General features: G+C 35.2%; 1 protein-coding gene across 2 annotated transcripts in view; it reads left to right on the top strand.

The window, feature by feature from the left end:
• The window catches only part of HS2ST1 (heparan sulfate 2-O-sulfotransferase 1), a 174,089-nt gene that overhangs the window by 110,664 nt on the left and 39,550 nt on the right, over positions 1 to 23,875 (top strand). For both annotated transcript variants that reach the window (XM_041749034.1, XM_041749035.1), the window contains exon 2: positions 23,435 to 23,673. In XM_041749034.1, the coding sequence (XP_041604968.1) occupies positions 23,435 to 23,673 (239 nt within the window). The remainder of the gene's footprint in view (positions 1 to 23,434; positions 23,674 to 23,875) is intronic.

Genomic DNA, 23,875 nt, shown 5'->3' with positions numbered 1-23,875 from the left:
GAGAGAATCTCAAGCAGGCTCCATACCCATCAGTGAGCCCAACATGGGACTCAGTCTCAGAACTCTGAAATCATGTCCTGAGCTGAGATCAAGAGTTAGACACTTACCTGACTGAGCCATTCAGGTGCCCCTCTACTTTTGCTTTTGTTGCCTGTGCTTGATGATGTAGCTAAGAAATCATTGTCAAGACCAATGTCACGAAGCTTTTCCAGGAGTCTTAGAGTTTCAAATCTTAATTTTAAGTCTTTAATCTATTTTAAGTTGCATTTCCGTTTTACAGCAGTTATTATTTTTAAAATAAAAATGAAAAGCCCATTTTCTTTTTATGCATGCCTCCTTTTAACATTTTTGGAGAAATAGGCTTTAGCTGTGTAAAATAGAGAAAAAGTGCTCTCTTGCATTGCCCGCCAAATACACCTAAACATACAAGCCTTTTCCTTCAAAACAAATTAACTTCCTTTTTTTTTTAAGATTTTCTTCTTCATCTCCCTCCTCCCCCTCCTCCTCCCCCTTTTTTGACAGTGAGCACAAACGGGGAGGGGCAGAGTGAGAGGGAGAAGCAGGCTCTGAGCTGAGCCCCATATGAGGCTCAATCCCAGGACACTGGGATCACTACCTGAGACAAAGGCAGATACTTAACTGACTGAGCCACCCAAGTGCCCCCAAACAAATTACAATCTTGATGAAGAAATCTTGTGTTTTACAAGGACCTGCCTCTGGACCCTTGCCCCAGCCTGGAGGCCTGCTAAGAGAGCAGGGCCTGAGAGTACAGCTGAAAGAGACCCCATGAGGTTGGAGGTGGCCCTCAGGCACCCTGGCCCTCCCTATCCAGCACTGGGCACCCAGTCAGCACTCAATAAATGCTTACGAATGGAAAAAAAAAAAAAAAAAGAAATCTTGTGTATTAATTCTTCTAGAGCATCAAGATGATAAATCATTTATTGGAGAATATGTATTTCCATAGTCATCACTGAATAGATTATAATTGGCTATATTTTATAATACTATATTTTAGAGAATATGTTAAATGAAATACTGTGTAAAAAAGTATATGATTCATAGTAATTTCTAGACTTTTTTTCAGCTTTACACGCATGAAAAAATTAAATGAGTGTATCCTTGCTAATAGCATATCTAAAACCCAGCTCTTTTCATGTGATCATTTAAAATGAAAGTGAAGAGCTATGTTACTGTTTCTTCTCCCCTTTTTTTTCACCCTTCAAGAATAGATTTTGCCTATGGAAAGGAACATATTTGTGTAAGGGGATGCATATAACAAGTCTGTCTATATAGAGAACAGTTCTCTTAACTGGGTCTTATAACTCAAAAGATACTACAAGGCAAAGAAGTGATACTAGGGAGGATCTTCATGATAATTTAAACCCTGTTTTGTATGGAGCAGGACTGATGTGAAGGGATAATAACCTAGATCTGTATCCTTAGAATTAACCCTATTTCTGGGTATAATGTAAGAAATTTTGTAAATTCAAGAACTGTTAATCTTTTAAGATTAGCATTCCAAAGACTAGTCTGTAGTGTTACTTTATTTGTGGCTCTAAATTAAGCCTTTAGATTGAATCATTTTATAAGACCAAGTAAACCTGTTTAAAGTGAAAGTCACTTTAACTGATTTAGTAATCAACAACAAAAAAAATTTATTCTAAACTTATTATAAAGCAAAACAGTTACTGGATTTAATTTTTTCCTTAAAGAAACAGATGGTGGGGATCCCTGGGTGGTGCAGTGGTTTGGCGCCTGCCTTTGGCCCAGGGCGCGATCCTGGAGACCCGGGATCGAATCCCACATCGGGCTCCCGGTGCATGGAGCCTGCTTCTCCCTCTGCCTGTGTCTCTGCCTCTCTCTCTCTCTCTCTGTAACTATCATAAATAAATAATAATAAAAAAAAAAATTTAGAAACAGATGGTGGAGATTTGTTATTTGTTACATTCTAATTCGGTCAGAAGTGAAAGTAAAGATTTTATTGTTAAAGTCCTGCCTTACATTCTGCATGGTTAGTTCATTCCCTGCTGTGAGTATGGTCATTTGGAACTAAAACATATCTTTCTTACTGAGAAAAGTGGATGTTTATATATATATATATATATATATAAAATCTTAAAAAAATCTTAAAAATCTTAAAAAAATTTTATATATATATATATATATATATATAAATTTTTTTTTTAAGATTTTATTTTTATTTATTCGTGAGAGACACAGAGACAGAGAGAGAGGCAGAGGGAGAAGCAGGCTCCATGCAGGGAGCCCGACATGGGACTCCATCCCGGGTCCCCAGGATCAGGCCCTGGGCTGAAGGCGGCGCTAAACTGCTGAGGCACCCGGGCTGCCCTGTTTATATTCTTAAGTACATAAAAATGCTTCTAGCATAGGACTTTGCTAAATGCATCATCTCTGATTCTATATATCAGCTCTAATGCTTATCAGCAAAAGTGTAGCTGTTGCCACAAAATGCATGTATAGAAATATATAGTAGTTTGTATCTTAGTTGGGTGACTATATTTGTGCTATAATATATTCTATGAGAATAAATTTTCTTTGGATTCCAAAAGTAATGCTTATTTTAGACAATTTGGAAAATAACTAGGAAATACCCTTGTATTTTAAGTCTCAGAGCAGTTAAACTTTGAAATTTATGTAGAATCATGAAATTTGAGCTTAGAACAAATTGTAATCAACAGGCTAAACCACTTGGTAGGAAAAGGGTTTTGTAGTATTGAATACGAGCATTATTCAGTCATATAATTTTGAAATGTGGTATTACTGTCGCTATATGGACCTAGAACAGAAGAAAATAAAAGCCATTAAATAAACAGCAATTATGGGCAGTAACCACATTTTTTAACATTTCAGCTATACTTGTTCTTAGCTTCCTAGTTGACATCATTAACCATTCCTGTCATCTTTATCATATTTATTTTATTGATTCTCTGGAGTGCAAACATAGGAAAGTGGCAGTTAGACATTAGGAATGAGATGTCAGAATATATTTCTGTCTTGACGCATAAATGAGGGTGTTTTAGAAACTCCACGTAGGTAATTGTTTGTACTGTTCTCCTTTGAAGTGGGAAGTGCTTTGATAATGCCACAGGTCGCTATTTGAGTTAGCAGCGATTTTCTGGTTGTCTCAGCCTTTCTGAGAAGCTGCTTTTATAGATTTAAATAAACTGAGATAATAACTGAGAATAAAGGGGAGAAATAATAGAGCAGGCCTTGTTTTTAAAGTAGCAATTATTTATTGTCTAGCATGTTTCTTTAAGGAATCCAGTTTTTAGCTTTTTTTTTCTTAATCCATATTGTCTTTAATTTCTAATTTTCAGTTCAAGAAGAGAAATGGATGGCTCTCTTTGTGCCTCAGTATAGATAGATATTAGTATGTGCGTGTGTATCTTCTGTAATAATTTTAGAAGTCTGGGGCAGATGCATTTCTTTGAAACAGCAATTTTTTTCAGTGATATGGGAGAACTAAAATGTGTATAAAGTTAAGGGGAAGAGGCAGATACAAAAGTATTTGTATGTTACTGGTTTAATAAAAGCATAGGGAAAAAAAACTGAAGAAATCTTCCTAGATATTTACAATGGTTATATTTGGATGGCGAGCTTGTGTGTTATTTTCTTCTTCTTTTTAGTTTTGTGACTCCATCTTTTTCAGGAGTGTGTCAGCTTTTGCAACAGGAGAAAACTACACTCAAAAGACCCTAGAAACTATTCCTGTTTAGTGGGGCTAAGCCCCTCTTTGTTGTTTGGTATATGTGGGAATTGTACCGTAAATATTCTAAGTCAGAATATATAAGTACACTCATTCATGCATATATCAAAAATATAAAAGAAATTTTTTTCTTTGACTATGAATCTACTTATGGGAGTTCACATTAGTTTTGATTTATTAAAAGCACATACTTTTAAGCACTAAGCACTAATACTTAGTCTGTATGTTCTACTTTGAGCTTCTTTATTTAATATGTAACAGAGAAAAGCAATACCTTTGCAAAGCAGCCTAGATCTCCAAATTTTTTTCTCAAGTTTTTTTGCAGTTGTCTTATCAATATATGATTCAAGAGTAATTTTTACTTTTACTTGGTCTTCCCAGAGTATCCAGTTTGATTGTCATGGAAGCAACAGCCCTCTTACTTTTTGCACGCATATATTATTGATTTATACAATTACAATATGAAATATAACTAGTTGTAAAGTAGTTTGGGAATGAACAGTTGACCAAAAGGTGAACTTAATGAAACTAGCAACTTTGTTCTTTGTTACTGTATATATTGTATAGTATGTATTCTTTTGGAGGGACATGGGGATCTGGCTTCTTAGCATAATATTTTGAGATTCATTCATGGTGCATATAGCAATAGGTTTTTTTTCTTTTAATAGTTTAGCCATTTATTTGATGAACATATTGATGTTTTCTCTTTCAAACTATTATTAAAAATAAAGGGGAACATTTGGTCATAAGACTTTGGATATATGTTTTCATTTTTCTTGGGTAAATACATAGCTGTAGAATGGCTGAGTTCTATGGTGAGATGTATGTTTGACTTTTAAAGAAACTCTCAAACTTTTCCAGAGTCGTCCAATTTTATATTCCCACTAGTTCATGAGAATTCCAGTTTCTCCACATTCTTCTGAAGACTTAGTATGGTATGGTCATTTGTTAATTTTAGCCATCTTACCAGCAATGTGTGGTATCTCCTTGTGTTTTCAATTTTCTTTTCCTTAACGAGTAGGAATTTTGAAAATCTCTTCACATTCTTATCTGTTATCTCTATCTCCTTTGGGGAAGTATCCAAGTCTTTTGTCCATTCAAAAAAATTAGGTTGGTTTTCTGCATATACTAGGTGCAAATCTTTTGTTGGCTATATATTTTGCAAATATTACTTCCTCTTCTGTGGCTTTCCTTTTAACTTTCATGTCTTTTGATTTCAGTGAAGTTGAATATGTTGATTTTTGCTTTTGTAGTTCTTGTGATATATTTAAGAAATATTTGCAAACCTGAAGTTACTAAGATTGTACTTTTTCTAGAAGTTTTATAATTTTAGTTCCTATGTTTAGGTCTATGATCCATTTTGAGTTTGTTTTCTAGTAGTGTGAAGTAAGAATTCTATCTTGTGTGAAGTATGTTTTTCAACATATGCCTATCCAGTTGTTTCTATATCATTTCATGAAAGAGTGATCAGTTTTCCTATTGAACTGCCTTGCTAACTTTTTCAAAAATCAATTGATCATATATATATATGGTTATATTTTTAGATTAACTGTTCTATTACTTTGATCTTGATGTCTGTCTTTACACCAATACCACACTGTCTTGACTACTGTAACTTGACAATATCCTTGAAATAAAGTAGTAGGGGTTCTCTAATACTGCTCTTTTTCAAAATTGTTTTAGCTATTCTAGATCCTTTGCATTTCCATATAAGCTTTAAAATTGTATTATACCAAATATTTATACCAAAAAGCCTGCTAGACTATTGTCCGTTCAAAAAAATTAGGAAGTGCATGGTATCTATATATAAATTTGGGAGAGAATCAGCATCTTATAATAATCTTTCATCCATGAACATAGTGTATGTCTCTATTTGGGTCTTAATTTTTCTCAGTGATGTTTTGTAGTTTTCACTGTATGTCTTATATATATTTTTGAAAATTTATTCATATTCTATGCTATTTTAAGTGGTAGTTTTTGAAATTTTAATATTTGGTTGTTATTGGTGTATAGAAATAAATTGACATGTTACTGATTTTTGTTTCTTGTGACCTTGCTGAACTCATTCATTCTCCTAGGTCTCTTGTAGATTCCTCAGGAATTTATGCAGAGACAACCATGCTTTCTGCAACAAAATATAGTTTTACTTTTTGCCCTTTAATTTCTGTGCCTTTATTTCATTTTTTTTTTTCACCTTATTGTACTGACTAGAGCCTCCATGACAGTGTTGCATAAAAGTGATGAAATGTGCTGAATTGCTGATTTCGGGGTAAAGACATCCATTTTAATTTTTAATAATGATGTTAGCTATAGAATTCTCAAAGATATACTTTTATCATTTTGAGGAAATTTTCTTTTATTTCTACTGTGCTCAGATTTTTATCATGAAAGGATATTGGATTTTGTCAAATGCTTTCTCTGCATGTATTAAGATGATCATACAGTTTTTCATTTTTAGCTTGGTATTATGAATTGTGTTGATTTTTGAATATTAAACCAACTTTGAATTCCTACATGGGTATGATGATTATCCTTTTATATATTGTACTTAATTATTTAAATAAATTAATTTTTGCCTCTGTATTCTTATGGGATTTGGTCTGTAGTCTTTTTTTTTTTTTGGTGGTGGTGGAGAATATGATCTTTATTGAGCTTATCCACTGGAGTGGAAATAATTCCTGTATGGAACCAAACATTTGTTGTTATAACTTCTGCCTCACAATTAAAATCCAAACAATTTTTTAAAAACAGTCAACTCAATCAACATGCACTACTTCAGCATCAATAACTTCTTTGAAGCCACAGTAACACTTAAACATGGTTGAGACTCAAATGCAGACATTTGGTTGGTTGGAAAGATAATTAAACTTCTAACTTTCTCAAATAGAATTACAAAGAGGCAATATTGTGTTTTTCACAGAGATATAGTCCCCTGGAATCATCAACACTGGACTGCTGTTAAGAATATTTAGAGTCCTGAGATAATAAGAAATCTAGGCATCCTTTCAACAGTTTTCAGTTGTCCTTCCTTTCTAATCAAAGATCTGTGGATATGTGGAATGACATCACCACCAGCAATAATAGCCTCGACTGGAGAGTCCAACTCTCATCTCCATGAATAGCAGGTTGCAAGCAACTTTACCTTTGGTATCATATCACAGTAATGAAGGCTATGTAGAATGACTTGGGAAGTGTTCTCTCTTCAGTTTTCCTTAAGTTTGTGTTGAATTGGTATTTTTCTTAAATGTTTGGTAGATTTCCTAGTGAATCAATCAATCTGGGCCTACTGTTTTATCTGTGGGAAGGTCTGTTTGTTTTGTGGGAAGGTTTTCATCTACAATTTTTTTTTTTAATTTTTATTTATTTATGATAGTCACAGAGAGAGAGAGAGGCAGAGACACAGGCAGAGGGAGAAGCAGGCTCCATGCACCGGAAGCCCGACGTGGGATTCGATCCCGGGTCTCCAGGATCGCGCCCTGGGCCAAAGGCAGGCGCCAAACCGCTGCGCCACCCAGGGATCCCTCATCTACAAATTTAATTTCTTTAGTAGATAAAAGGTTATTTAGTTTAGTTACCCATACTTGACTGAGCTTTGTTAATTTTGTTTACCAAACATTTGGCCATTTCTGCTAAGCTGTCAAATATATTGGCATAGATTTGTTTATATAATGTTACTCTATTTTCTATAGTGACTTCTTATTCCTGATGTTGATAATTTTGTCTTTTTTCTCATCAGTCTAGCTACAGACGTAGCAGTGTTTCGTGTTTATTGATTTTCCTATATTTTCTCTTTTCTATTTTGTTGATTTCTGCTCTTATTTACTCTTTGTAGTTTCATAGGGCAAAGTTTAGTTCATTAATATTAGACCTTGCTTCTTTTTTTATATGGTCGTGTAGTACTATTAAATTTGCCTGTAAGCACTGCTTTAGCTACATTTTAGAAATTTTGATATGTTTCAGTTTTGTTACGTTTGAAAAAATGCTTTTCTAATTTCCTTTCATTGTTTTCTTTGTCCTTGGGATTACTTGAAGTATGTTGTTTAGTTCAGATATTTGTAGACTTTTCAAATATCTTTTCTATTATTGTTCATTTAATTATATTGTAGTCAGAGAACATACTTTGTATGATTTGAATTCTTTCATATTTATCAAGCCTTGTTTTTTATGACTCAAAATATGGTCTATCTTGTTAAATGTTCCAGGTGCACTTGAAAAGAAAGTCTATCTGTGATCTGGTTGGAGTGTTCTATAAATGCCAATTGGCCACTTAGTCAATAGTATTATTCAAGTTTTCTGTATCCTTACTGGTTTTCTGTCTACTTGTTCTGTCAATTATTGAAAGCATAATGATGAAATCACCAATTATATTTGTAGATTTGTCTATTTTTTGAGGTTGTTTTGTGTATTTTGAGACTTAAATGTGCACAGGTTCTTAAGGTCATTATGTCTGCTTCATAAATTGACCTCTTTATTATAATGGAATAACTTTTTTTTTCCTCTAGCAGTATTCTTTCTTCTGAAATCCATGTTACTAATGTTACAGGATTTCTTTGTCTTTTAGTGCCCATGGCTCTTGGTCAGGTTACTTTGAAAAATGAAGAGGTAGACCAGATGAAGGGTGGTGGGTAGCAAAGAAAAGTTTATGGAGCCAACAGTACAAAGCTCCCAAAGAGGGAGGGGACCCAAGAGGGTTGCCACTAAAGTTTCTAAGTCTAAGGGCTTTTATGGGCTTGTTGGCAGGCTGTTTTAATCTGATGAGTCCTCCATGTGCCTGTCACCCAGCCAGGTTTTTGTGCCTGTGTCCATCTATCAGGTAGTTGTTCACGTGGGAGAGGGTGGGGGGCTCCTTCCAGGGTGGTATAAAATGTTTTTAAGGGTGGTTTCCTCTTAGCATCAAGGTCCATTGTCCCTGCCTGCCTGCCCTTCAGCTGTCCTTCATTATTAATATGGCTACTCCAGCTTTCTTTTGATTTATGTTAACATGTTAAATGTTTTTTTCCATCCTTTTTCTTTTAAATCATTTGTTTCTTTTATTTAAGGTGGGTTGCTTGTAGGCAGGATATAGATGAATCTTAATTTTTTATCCAGTTTGACAGTCTTTGCCTTTTCATTGCAGTTTATATATTATTTGCTCTTAATGTGCAAATATCAACTTTCATAATTATAAATAAGGATTTAAGAATTTGAATTATTTAGTAGATCCTATCAAGTAACCTTGTTCCTAAATTTATTTGTCCTTAAGACCACTTTATTATATTTAGATTTTATTTCCAGTTTATCTTCAGCCACAAAAAAAAAAAAAAAAAAAAAGGCAAAATTGAGAAATAAACAGGGACTCTATTAGAAACCAAATGGCCTCCAAAGGTCAGACGTTATGCCTCAGAGAATTCTTCCATTATATGTTAGTTTTATGTAGGATAAAATGGTGAATGATACCTAGGGGGTCATAAACTAGAATTAACAAAAATGTATTAGCCAGGTTCTAGTCTTGTTTAGTAGGCTTTGTAACGACTCATATGCACAACTTTTAGGTCACTCAGGGTCTTCCATCACATTGGGAGGCTTTTTTTCTTTTTCATTTTCATACATTTTCCTTTTTTTTCCCCTTTTAAATTCAGTTTGCCAACATATAGTATAACACCCAGTGCTCATCACATCTACAACTGTCTTCATAGTGATCCAAAAGAAATAGTCTGTAAAACTTGAATTCTCAGTTCCTGGACCATCATATCAACATCACCTGGGAACTTGACAGAAATGTAAATTCCTTGGGCCCTGAATTAATTAACTGAAGATGGTGGGAAGGCAGGAATATCTTTTCTACAAATCCTGCAAGTCATTCTGTTATGTGCTCAAACTGAAAACCACTACTTTATGGAATGATATATATCAAGCTCCAGTGAAATAATGGCAAGTTTTCAGCATCACGAATTCTAACTCAAACAGCTGTTGCATTAGGTTTTAGTTAATGATCTCCAAACCCAGCTGGAGTTGAGCCCTAGTTACTCCTTATTCTTTTTACTTACTAGTCAAGGGAACATCAGGTGCAGTTGTTGAAGTGTGAACATAATTCAGCTTTGTAGACAGTATTGGCGTTTCTTTCTTGATTTTGAAAATGCTTTAATTTTCTTGGTATGGTATTTATTTCCGTAATCAAAGCACATCTATTTTAATGGCAGTTTGGACTTACGCTAGAATCTGAGTCTTTGGGAACCGTTTTTGTCTTCCCTGAATAACTTACTTTCTACCTTCACATCTTTCGTGTTATCACATCTTTATTTTACGTTTCAAAAAGAATGCTAGCAGAGTTTTATTTTAGTAAAGAGCATTCTGTAGTAATCAGGCCCAAATATATACTGTCTGAATTAGAAAACTCATCAAGCACTCAAAAGGCATTCCAAAGGCCTATCAGTAAGATTGAAGCCAAGGGTATAGGTCTTACAACTGCTTTGCTTGTTGAAGTGCACTAAATACGGATATTTAAAAGTGGTCAGTGTGGTCAGAAACACTTGAAATGTCTATTATTAGTAGGTAAACTCATGATCTTGCAGTAATATTCTTAGATTGGTTTTGGTTGTATTGCACATATAGGTAGTGTTAGTGAATGAAATCTTTAGACTGAAGGCTGGTGGTCTTATATACTGTTTTGAAACTTATATACTCTTTTTAATTCCCTACTTTTCCTTCATGAGCTTATTCACTCCTTTGGTATCAGTTGTTGCCTTTGGTTGTGACTGCTAAAATTCTATCTCTAATTCAGAAATTTCTCCTGAGCTGTATGTTTTTAGCAACCTACACATTATTGGCTGGATATTCCATAGCACCTAAAACCAATTATGTCTACAACTGATAATCCAGGTTTTCCTTGCACTAGCTCTGTGAATGTTTATGGAATCAGAATTGCATAGTAGCTTATTTTTCACTTGGTCTTGACCCCAGATGTATGGGGAGGACCTTATTCTCCATTAAAATGTCATTCTGATACTTCAGAAATTTTCCAGAGGCACCTCAAATGTGTTTGGGAAAAAAAAAAAAAAAAAAAAAAAAGAATCCTCTCTACTTCCAAGATCTTCCCTATCTCCTTTTTGTCAACTGAGCAACCATCCCCAGTCAAGCGTCATTGTTTTTGCTACTTCCCCAAGAGAAAATGTCAGAAAGTTCTGGAGCCTTCATGGTGCCAGGATTGATATCAAGTTTCATGTAGAAATAGAGAAATTTCTTAATATCCGCCCCCATCCATGGCATACTTTGTCACTTGTAAATCTGATTTGTTTGCCCATATAGGAAGTTGACTAACTATATAACAACTATTCATGCTTTCCCTCTCATAGTGTGTCTTTATTGCTAGGGTGCAACTGCCCACCCAAAGCTAAATTTTTTTACCACTACCTCTGCAGCTAGGTGTAGCCGTATGACTAATGTTTGCCAAGATAGTTGAGACACTTTTGTGTTTTCTCCACTCTGTCTTGCCATATCTGCTAACTGGCTGCAAAATACTTTGAGTTCCTGGAGGAATGTCAAAGTTATAAGAAGGAAGGAAGCTGATTCCTTGGTTCACTATATAGAAGGCCATCTACCAATCTGGAGCACTCAAATTGGTACTTGAATAAGAAATAAGCTTCTGTTGTAGTAAGTGATTGAAATTTTATGTATTCTAGTACTTTATGTTTCCCTAACTAAAATAGTAACCCTGTGTATTACAGATCTCATTAAAAACAGCTCCTTTATCATCGTCCTGCATTTCCTTTCCCCAACAGCTCAAACACATGGAGATATATATATATATATATCTAGCTGTCCATGAGGCTGGGAGAGAGGAAATGCCATATTACACTCATTCCAGATCTTTCCCACTATTGTGTTTTCTCTACCCTGTCTTCCAGACCTCTTGAACTTAGTAGTATTCTTATATAAGCTCAAGATAAAAGCCCTTATGAAATAGACTCTTCAGCATAACACTTACATATTTGATTTCTCAGTTTGAACTTCAGTGTCAATTCCCAAATGTCTTGAATTCCTTTCTTCTCCTATCCCAATTGCTTTTCTTCCTGTTCCTAATGCTCAAACTCAGTGAATGGCATCATCTTCCTTCTTGGTACAAAAGCTTAGAGAAAAGCCTTAATCTCTTCCAGCTTCCCACCTACTTTTTCTCCTAAGCTTCTACTCTCTTCACCTGTCTCCTACCTGTCTAGCTTCATCCTTATTACAACTGCCATCCTTCAGGTCTTCATCTCCACTATGTCTTCAGAAGATGAATAGTCAACTCCAGGGGGGTATCCCTCTATAAAATGATGCTTCATGGAACCTTGCATTGTAGAGGTCTTATATGGGCTGTTACTTAAAACTCTTCAAGAACGTGTCTACACTGCTTACAAAAAAGTCATTCTCAAAGGATGGTCCATGGATATCAGGGCTTCTCAAGATCCTTTCAGGGTGTTCAGAGAGTAGTCCACAACTATTTCCATAATAATTCTGAGTTGTTAGTTGCCTTTTCCATTAGTTGCCATTTGTACTCATGGTACAAAAGCAATTGTGATGTCAGACTATACTAGTAATCTTTGTATTCTTTACCACATTGATTCATAGTTACAAAATGAAGCCATTTTCATGTAAGAATATCCTTTATAAAGCAGTCAAAACCATTGACCTTATTAAATCTATTAAATCTTGACCATTTAATATATATATTTTTAATATTCTGTGACAAAATGGAAAGTACACCAAGCACAGTGGTCATCAACACAAGGAAAAGTACTTGTGTTGATTGTTTTAATTGTAAGTTCAACAAGCCGATTTTTCATAGTATACTGTTTTCACTTGAAAGAAAAATAAATAGGTACACTGTGTTTATTCAAACTTGGGTAGATATTTCCTAAGAAACAAAGTGAACTTGTCATTTCAAGGAAAACCAGCTGACTGACAGTATTTATTGCTGTTTTAAAATTTGACAAACTTGTGACTGCTACCGCAAACATGACATCTTCCCAATACTTAAGAGCTTTTCTCATGAGAATGATGGTGATGTAATGCTTGTAATTTTTTTGCACAGGGGGTGGGATTATATCATTAAATGTATTAATATTTGGAGATTCTGTATAACACCATGAACCAGTATTTTTCTTTCTTTCTTTTTTTTTTTTAAGATTTAATAGACAGAGAGAGAGAGAGAGAGAGAGAGAGAGAGGCAGAGACACTAGGAGGAGGGAGAAGCAGGCTCCATGCCAGGAGTCCAATGCAGGACTCGATCCCGGGACTCCAGGATCGCGCCCTGGGCCAAAGGCAGGCGCTAACCGCTGAGCGACCCAGGGATCCCCTGAACCAGTATTTTTAAAGTGACAGTATTAGGTAGATCGATATAACAATGTATGAAAAGTTTATTAATATGGTTTTATATCCCATTGTAATTAACTCTAAGAAACCAACACTTCTTGAATTTTAATGTAGCATCAAAAAAGATTATTCCCAATTGTTTGCAAAAGCTGTTAAAATGTTCCTTCTTCAACTGTGCATTTGTAGGAGTCTGATTTTCTTCATAGACTCCAATCCAGAGAATATGTTTTCATTTTGAATAGAGAAATAGAGAAATATGAGAATCTAGTTTTCTATTAAGCCAAACATTTAAAAAGATACATAAAAACTCTATACTAAATTTTTTTTTTCCTTTGGAAAAAGTACAAAAATATGTCATTTATTCTAATATGTTTTATTATTTTTAAATGGATTAATATTTTTAAGTTTTACAGTTTTTATTCCTAGTAGGATCATGATAAATATAATCCACATGAACAAAAACTTTGGAGTCCTCAGTTTTTAGGTATATAAAGAAGTTCCAAGATCAGTAAGTTTGAGAACTGCTGACTTCAAAGTTCATATCCCCACAGTGGTGATTAAGACACTGTGATCGGGCCTCCGCCCACCGGTCCGTCTCATGTTTTCCCTTGCCCTTACCCCTTCTCCCAAATTCTAACCTTATCAAGAATCACTTTTAGGGCCTACATGCATCATTCAGTAGTGTGCCTCCAAGCCCCTTCCCATCATCACACCATTTTACATTCCCACTAGTGGTCCACATCCTTATTGTTGGGTTGGTTGGTTGGTTTGGTTTGGTTTAATTATAGTCATCTTAGTGGGTGTGACTGGTTTTGATTTGTTTTTCCTAATGACTAGTTTGTTGAACATTATTTCATATGTTTGTTGATCATTTATCATCTTTGGAGAAATATCTATTCGGGTACATTGCCCATGTGAGTATTTTCTTCACAATCAGTATGTGTTCATATGCGTAAGTTGGCGTTTCCCCCTCTAAAATATATAAGGGGGGTTATATATAAGAGGTTAGGTTATATATAAGAGAAAGGAAATTTTAAACTGAGGAGAAAAAAAGGTAGCACTTAGGTTGAAAGTTAAAATGAGGGCTTAAATTTACATATAAACATACCTCTTAAGTTTTCACTATCAGCTCATTTTTTGAATATGGATAAATATTTGTTGATGTAGCATCATGATACTGCATAACAAAATATGCAGGAGAGGTAAATCCATAGAGACAGCACAGATTGGTAGTTGCTAGGGGGCAGGTGAAAAGGAAATGGGGAGCACTTGCTTCCTGGGTATTGGATTTCCTTCAGGGTGAAGAAAGTGTTCAGAACTCGATAGAAATGGTGTGAATGTGGTAAATGCCACTCAATTTTTCACTTTAAAGTGATTAATTTTATGTTATAAGAACTTCACTTTTAAAAATTATCAAAAACATTCACAAGATCTTACATGGGTTCATTAATATTTAAACAAAAGCATTTTTAAGACACTCAACAGTGTATAAAGCACTCATATTTATTTTTATTTTATTTTAAGATTTTATTTATTTGTTCATGAAAGACACAGAGAGAGGCAGAGACATAGGCATAGGGAGAATCAAGCTCCTTGCAGGCAGCCTAATGTAGGACTCGATCTCAGGACCCCAGGATCACCACTGAGCCACCCAGGCATCCCAGCACTCATTTATTTTTAATTTAACAGGTAATTACTGAGTTTCTCTACTCATGCAGTGACTTCTCCTAAACCTTATAATCATGTTTTACATATACATTATGTATGTACATTAATTGTACATTAATTCTTAACATTAATGGAATACATTATAAAAATAAAATTTTCTTTCCAAACTTCATCTCACTGATTAACTGCCACTAAAAATATATTGGTTAATGCTCTTGAGTTGATTAGGTAAGAATATTAAAGTAGCTGTTAAATATCTCATCAATCCAGTAACCATCAATATAATTCTTTTTGTTGTTAGGTTACTAAGTTAAAAGCATAGGAGTTATATTTTACTTAATATACTTGCTAAGCTTGGTTATAGTTTTTTAGTTATTACACAAATTTTAAAATGTGAAATTCTTAGGTTACAACTTTATTATGAATCTGAGAAAAACACTAATCATCTAGATGAAATAACAGTTACAAAGAAGCTCAAATTATAAATTTCATATTGAATGAATTCTCAGTTTATTTTTCAAGGAAGTTGTCCATTTTATCAGGCTGTCAAATTTATGTGTGTTAAGTTGTAGTTTTCTAACCTTTTGATCTCTACAGAATTTCTAGTGGTGTCTTGTTTATTCCTAATATTAGTAATTTGTCTTTGTTTTTATCAGTCTTGCTAAAATTTTATCAATTTAATTGATTTATTTCAAAGAGCTAGTATTTGTTTTATTGATCTCCCCCTTATTGTTATTCTGTCTTCAATTTCATTGATTTTTGTTCTTTATTTCATTCCTTCTTGCTTTGAGTTTATCTTGCTGTTTTTTGTGGTTTTTGAGGTAGGAACTTAGATGATTGGTTAGAGATTTTCTTTTTTTAAGATTTTATTTATTTATTCATAAGAGACACACAGAGAGAGAGGGAGAGAGAGGCAGAGACACAGGCAGAGAGAGAAGCAGGCTCCATGCAGGGAGCCCGATGCAGGACTCGATCCCAGGACTACACGATCACACCCTGGGCTGAAGGCAGCACCAAACCGCTGAGCCATCCAGGGATCCCCGAGACTGTTCTTTTTTTTATGTATGCATGCAGCGTTGTAAATTTCCATCTTAGTCCTGCATTAGCCATATCCCACAAATTTTCTTTTAATTCACTTGTCTTTTTAAAATTCCCCGTGATGCTTTTACTTTTTGTTTGTTTTCTCTGGTTTTGTTGTTTCTGTTTTGTTCTTTCTGCATTCCTGTAGGTTTTTAAAAATTATTATTTAGAATTACTTTTGATTTATCTAGTGTTTCTGAGTGTAATGTCTTCTTATAGCTTTTCTTATGGTTGCTTTATGTATTTATATAAATATCACTTGTCACAGTCTATTGATGCCATAAGTGAAGTATAGAAACCTTATCTCCACTTACATCCCTTTACTATCTGCCATTTACAACATAATTGTCTTAAATACTTCCTCTGTATATATTTAGAACTACATCACACAAGGTTTAGATAACTTTCTTCAGCCAGTTTTTTAGGGTAAATCTACTGGTGGTAAGTTTTCTTAGTTTACTTTTTTTACTTTTACTTATGAGAATATATTTTTCATTCCTGAAGATTATTTTCTCTGAGTATTGGATTTTTGTTTGTTTCAGCACTTGAGGTACATTGTACAACTTCATGCTGTTATTCTCCTGTCATTACAGTTTTCTCCTATAGTTAGGGCTTCATGTGCTCTGGCTACTTTCAAGATTTGTTTCTTTGTCTTTATTTTTTAGAGTTTAATTATGATGTGTCCTATTATGGATATCTTTGGTTTTCTTGTTAGGAGTTTATTCAGTATTTTGAATATTTATGTTTTGGTCTCTTGTCAGAATGTCGTGTTTTCAGCTGTGAATTCTTTCAGTACCCTTATGGTGCTGCCTTCTCTCCTTTCAAGATTCTGTGACAGAAGGGTGCCTGGGTGGCTCGTTTGGTTAAGTGTCCAACTCCTGGTTTCATCTCATGATCTCAGGGTTGTGAGATTGGGCTCCATGTTGGGCTCCACACTCAGTGCGGAGTCTGTTTGGGATTTCCTCTCTCCCTCTGTCCCGCCCCTCTGCTTGTGCTTGCACTCTCTCTCTTTCTAAAATAAATAGATCTTTTGTTATATCCCACAGTTCCCTGAGGTTCTACTATTGTTTGCAGTAGAGTTTCTCACTGTTACTGCTGTTGGGTAATTTCCTTTGTTTTGTCTTCCAGTTTACTGAACTTTTTTCCTTTCCTACCTACCATTCTGCTATTGAGCCTATTCACTGAGTTTTTAATTTTTATTCAAAAAAAATTTGAGTTCTAAAATTTCCATTTAAGTCCTTATTTTTATATATATTTTTCATTACTGAGCCTATTTGCTGAACCTTTCTGTTTCTTAATTTGGTTAAATCTTGTTCATAATTGTTCATGAAAGCATTTTTATCGTGACTACTTTAAATCTTTAATAATTCTAATATCTCTGTCTTCTGAGTGTTGTCATTTTTTGTTTGTCTCTGTTCATTGAGTTTGAGATCTTCTTGGTTCTTGGTACGTTGAATAGTATTTGATTGAAACTTGAACATTTTTATATTATGTGAGACTCAGTCTTATTTAAACCTTCTCTTTTAGTTTTTTTCTGACACTGCTCTGACAAGGGAAGGTGTGCTCTTTTTCACTTCCAAGTGGAAGTCCAGGTCCTTGCTCAGCCACTGTCAAGATCTGGGGGACTGCTGGGCAGGGATGTGAGTGGCTTTATCACTGTGGAGGTTGGTGCAAGTCTGACTCTCCACTAGGTCTCCTCTAACACTACCAAGGAGGGGAGGGGAAGAGGCCCCTCATTACTGGCATGTGGAAGTAGGTATGTTTGCATGGTCTCCCTGACACTGTAGAGGTGATATGAGACCTGCTGCCCAGGATGAAAGTCCTGACTACCTCCTTGATCTTCTCTGAAACCACCCTATCAGGGAAATGGAGTTCCTTCTTATAGCTTCATGATGAGGGTAGAAGTCTGGGCTACCCACCTGTTAGACTTGCTGTCCTTGGACCTTTGAGGGTGGACATGAGACCACAGTTTTTTTCTGTAGGGTTTGACTAAAGTAGAGTCATTGTCTACCAGTTTTAAATCTTGCCTTGCTGTCCTCCTCTTGGTCTTTTGGCTAGAGAGAATAGGGTATTGTTTGGGTTCTTTCTGCGTGTGCCCATTTCTGGGCTATCAGCCTCTATTGCTCCAAATCTGGGATGTATGAAGCTAAAAGAAAAGGTAGGGAACTTGTCACTTTGTCATTCCTAAGTCCTAAGAACCCTAACTCGTTGGCTGCCTTCTCTCCCCGTCTTTGAGAGTCTTGTGCTTGTTTGTATATAATGTGCAGGGTTTTTAGTTGTACGTAGTGAAAAGTATAGCAGAACATTGGTCTACCCCATCTCCCTTAAAGTGAAGGATGCTGTCAGCTCCGTTTTACAGGAGGATCCACTTAAACTTACAACTTTTAATGATAGCTCAAGCACCCTTATTGACTGCTTGGAAGCCACACAGGAAAGCACTTGCCAGTGTTAAGTGTCCAGTCTTCAGCATTTCATATAGAAATTTATTTTGTCCCCATGGTGATTGATTTCAAGAAGGCTGGTCTAGGCTAAAAATATTCTTACGAAAGTGATGTATACAGTGAGGCAACCAATTTATTTAAATTATAATGATTGCCAAGTACTACGTACATAAGGGTCAGGTGGTGTTTGGTTAGATAGTACATTCACAGGGAATGGTGCTGAAGAAAGGACCAGTTCAATAGCTTCATAATAATTTTCTTTTGGTGCAACTTTGTCGCTTCCTACTTTGCATAATGTACACATTTTATGCCTGCTGAATAAATTATACTTTGTAACACGGTTTAGGGATTTACACAATTGAAAGTCTGTCCCTAGAGAATGCTGAAGATCCACCTTAATTAGGGTATTTGATGGCACCAGGCTCTTAGAGCCCAGTTTATCTAGCTGTGCAATAGGCACACTTGCCATGGGGCCTGGACAGGTCAAGTTCTGTGCCAGGGCATCCTCACCCATAGCTATTTCTCAGATGGACACTGCTGGTTTCCTCAGTTCTTTCCACCTACAATCCTTACTTATGAGTAACCTATTTTTTTCCTATATATTATTATATCCTACTGCCTAAAGGCAGTTTACTGTTAGGCTTGCTGTCCTTGGAGCTTTTATTTTCCCCCAGTAGTTAATCTGGAGTCATAGAGCCCCCTTCCTGAAATGCACAAGTCAGTCTTTCTGGAGAAAGCGTCCATAGTTTTCATCATACTCTTAAAAGATTCCATGACCCAAAAAGTCATAATGCCACTAATACCTTTGCTCCGCCCTGCATCATGCATATATGATTTATATCTCTTTTAAACCTTATTATCTACTGAAGTATTAGTAGCGTCATTTCCAATTTCTACGTTTTTTCTTATAATTAGAAAAAAGTTGGTAATTTTTTCTTAGTATTCTCTTATTTATTACTTATTTACCTGTTACCTAACTACATTTTTTTATTTGAAAATGCAGAAGTTTCAGTATTTAAAGACAAGGCAATGTATTGCTCTTTCCTTCTTCTTCTTTTTTTTTTTTTTTGTCCCTCAGGCCCTAATCTGTTATCCACAATACAGAAATACTACACATTTTGGACATTTGTGAAGTATTTATTTCCTGCTAAGACCATTTTAAAATTGAGCTGTGGCAGGGGGAGAGTTACATATGCATGGATCCTTTTATTTGTATAAAACACAAAACTTGTTTCTCTATAATTTCTCTTATTTCTCTATAAAGATATAAGTTAAATTATGTGTACATTGAACATTTAATAACGTGTTCAAAGAGGAAAGGTGTTTCCCCAAAACAACAATCATAATATTAAAAAAAATTGTCATAAAAAGTTGTGTTGTGGGGCAGCCCCAGTGGCTCAGCGGTTTAGCTCTGCCTTTGGCCCAGGGTGGGATCCTGGGGACCTGGGATCGAGTCCCATGTCAGGCTCCCTGCATGAAGCCTGCTTCTCCCTCTGCCTGTGTCTCTGCCTCTCTCTCTCTCTCTTGAATAAATAAATAGAATCTTTAAAAAAAAGTTGTGTTGTGATTAAAAAAAAACTCTTTTTCTGTTTTATTCCGTTTTTCTATATGTATCAGATGTCTGATACATACATCTTTGTGACTTAATGCTGTGTAGGATCTGGCTTGGTGTATTTAGTGCAGTGTTTTATATGTAGCTTCATCACTATGTTCTTGGACTAAATAAGACCTTTATTGCCCTTCCAGTTCAGAAGTAGGTAATCACTGCTGTTATGAATGGACTTTTAAAAGACTTAAGTTTGTTGATAATCTGCCACATGGAAAGGTTCATTGGGCTGAAAGATATGCCTCCTTACACAGGAGCCTAGAAAGAACTAGAATTACCATGACATTCGGTATCTTTCTTCAGTGTTGGGAGCATTAGTGCCAGTGGCACCTGGCCTCTCTGTAGTTTCATGATTCTCAGATCGCATCCCATGTTGCTATACATTTTGTGGTAGTTCTGAAATAGCTTGCATGGCAGATTCTTTATAATTCGTTACTCAAACATGAAAAAAAATTATTTCAGAAAACATCGTAAGTATTTTAAATTACTGCCTACATTCTCTAAGTGCACAACAAATGTGCTGTAACTAATAGAGCTTCCCTATTGATTTAAGAGAGTCAGAATCAGAAGAAGCTGTACTAACTAGATGCAGAGCATCTCTGATTAAAAAAAAAAAAAAAGACTGGAAATGTCAAATACCTAGTAAGTAAAGAATATGGCTATGTTGCAAACACCCTTGCTGGTTTTACATTTGTCCCAGGTGGAAAGAGAGTTTTTTTACCATCACCAGTTGTTACTATTATTCAACTAAAGATTTGATTTTTTTTTAAAGATTATTTATTTTAGAGAGAGAAAGCATGAACAGGAGGAGGGGCAGAGGCAGAAGTAGAGGGAAAGTGAGAATCTCAAGCAGACTCCTGTTGAGCACAGAGCCCAACACGGGCCCAGCTCTACCTCAGAATCCTGAGATCATGACCTGAGCCGAAATCAAGAATCGAATGCTTAACTGACTAAGCCAGCCGGGCACCCCGAGATTTGATTTTATAAGCAAATATTACTAACCAAAGTTCTCTTGACGTTACACGCAATTTTATCTTTATGTAGTTTTAGGCATAACACTATGTTAATAATTATTCTGTTTGTCAAAGCAAAGATGCTTGAAAAACAGGAAATGCATATGAATATATAATTTGAATCAGGAAAGTAGTGACTCCCATATTTGTACCTTTTCATAGAAGTCTTTTTAAATTGTGTTAACATACAGTCATATAATTTAATACACACGATGAGCCAAGAATTATGATTAATTTTTATAACATGTGACCACTTTAAGAAATAAAAAAATCCATGAACTAAATGGTCACTTCTTTTTAAAAATATTTTTAATTTAGTAGCTAATTTTCCCAGCAGTTACTGAGCTTGTAAAATTTTATTAAATAGATGGAATAATTATAAAAACCATTAATAGTGCAGATTTTCTTTAGTCATTAAGTAGTCTGTAGGTAAAATGAATACTCACTTATGAAATAACACCTAAAATCTTCTTTTCCAAATGCTTGATGTCAGAAAAACTAGTTAAAGTGAATTCAGCCTTGTTGCTTTTAGGTGAATCTTTTATTTTTTTTTTAATTTTTTTTTTAATTTTTTTTTTTAGGTGAATCTTTTAAAGGCAATTTTATGCATGTCTGGGCTGCCAAAGGGGACTTCTTATGTTTCTGTTAGCACCTGAATGACAGCAGCACTGTTTTATTTTCTTTTGTGGAAAGAGGATGGCATGTGTATATAACAATATCGTAAGAGTTTTGGACTATGATGACAGTTCGAGGTTTGGGAGATTAGAGTCCTTAAAAATTATTAAATATAATGATGTGTGTAGGCTCTCAATAAATGCTTGTTGAATTTAACCTGAGGTAGCTTCCAAATCCTATGTAGATGCTTGTAGCCTCGTGTATTACCTTGATTTATAGGTCCATTTGAAAAGTATTCTGTCATGTGGCATGTGCTTTTTTAAAAGTTTATCCTGTTTTTTTCTTTTTCTTCTTAGCCTCCTTCTATAGATTGTCTCTACTTGCTCCTTAAATACTGGCATTTCCTAAGATTCTGTCCCACAGCCTCTTTCCCATGCTACATATTCTAGATTATCTAGGCAGTTTCATTCTTTTCTGTGGTTTTCCCAGATGTCTTGTAGTTGAATGTTTATTCTCAACTCTTGACCCATGTGCCCAGTTATCTACATAACATCTGGATATCCCAGGCAATCTAACAGTGTGTTCATCATTAAGCTCATTTCGTTCACTGAACATTCCCATCTAACACTCCCAAGAGGAAAACAAAAAGAAAAGAACACATATATGCATAGACATATAGAATATATGTGCTTCTCCTTCTGTTTTGGAAAGCCCACTCCTAATAAGAGCAGGCCTGGAACTTTTATTCAAGTCTTGTGACTGTGAATCTCAGCTCAGAGTATACTTTCTATAAAGTGGTGACCATATCTTCTGAACCAAAATAGAAGATGCATGATTTGACCATATTTGAAGTCTGCACTTGTTACTGTAATTGTACCTCATTGCTTTTTCATGTCATTTTGTTAAGTGGAGTATTATGGAGTATTATGTTAAGTGGAGTATTGGTATTATGGTAGACATAATGATATGATGGTAGACCATCAGTAACACGATATTTAAAAATTGCAATTATGAGACCTGTGGCATGGGGTATACATGAATGTGTTGTGTTAGGGAGATCAGATAATACTTCCCCTTTGGGCATTCTGTGTGGAGGCTGAGGAATTCACCAGGCAGCATTAGGGTATAGGGGAAATGGAAGAGTGTGCAAAGCAGGTGAGACAGCTTGCACAAAGATCTGGTGGTAGGAGGGTGCACAGTATGTGTAGGCAGCTGTCTGTGTGCAAGGTAACTTTTGTAATCTTGTTAGAGGTTTTTATCCTCTAATTTCTCTCTTTCCCTTCTCTTGCTTCCTTATTCTAAAAAACATCCAAAGCTGAAGTTTGTATTAAATAGAGAATAATAGTAATAGAATGGAAAATGCTAACTATTTTTCAAACTGCATGGTAGTGATTTGAGTTAGACAAACCATAGAATTTAAGGAGTAAGCATAGCCAGGACTTAGAATGTAATGCAACACCAAAAAGAAAAAGGATTTGTAATGGTATAGTTTCTACTCTTGTTTCCTAAAATCACTCCAGCATTTATAACCACTACCCTGCTACTTTTTAATAAACCAGGGAGTAATTAAATACTAAGTATAAATTTGAGAATCTTTGCTTAAGTTACAATGACTTTCTAAGTGCATTTTTACTGTGAAGTTTAGTATTCCATGCAATCTGTCTTTGTGTACTTGAGAATTAATTCAGGCTGTAGAAATTCTGTTAGGATGTAGTATGACTTTTGAACTGCACTGGTCTCTGGTCTGTGGTATTCTAAAGTTGATGACTGATTATTCAGTTGTTCTGTATATGCATATGTATTATCCTTTGAAGAGTAATTCTAAATGTTCGGTCTTCAGAACATTTCTTCAAGTGCTCTTACACATTTCTTGAATAGGAAAATTATGTTCCAGGAATGGGAAATTATTTTCATTGTCTTTAAAATCTGAGTTCGTAACTGTTTTTCTTTGCAGAAAGGGCGATTGCAAGACATGAAGTTCGAGAAATTGAGCAGCGACATACGATGGATGGCCCTCGGCAAGAGGCAGCACTGGATGAGGAAGAGGACATGGTGATCATTTATAACAGAGTCCCCAAAACTGCAAGCACCTCTTTTACCAATATTGCCTATGACCTGTGTGCAAAGAATAAATACCATGTTCTTCACATCAACACTACCAAAAATAATCCAGTGATGTCACTGCAAGACCAGGTAAACTCGTAGAGGATGAATAAATGTTTTCTGACACTTCCTCACTCATATTTTGTATCTCAAGAGGAAAAAGCATTTTAAGGGATTTGTGTACTGACCTCATTGAATTATAAGTCTCTTGGGGAACAGTACCAAACAACTTTTCTGTAATTTTATATCTTTCACAGTATTTGATACATTTCTTTGCATATTGTATATATTC

The sequence above is a fragment of the Vulpes lagopus genome, chromosome 3, assembly GCF_018345385.1.
Source record: "Vulpes lagopus strain Blue_001 chromosome 3, ASM1834538v1, whole genome shotgun sequence".
In the NCBI taxonomy this organism is placed as follows: Eukaryota; Metazoa; Chordata; class Mammalia; order Carnivora; family Canidae; genus Vulpes; species Vulpes lagopus.
The sequence above is the reverse complement of the archived record's forward strand: the minus strand, read 5'-3'. Positions and strand labels throughout refer to the sequence as shown.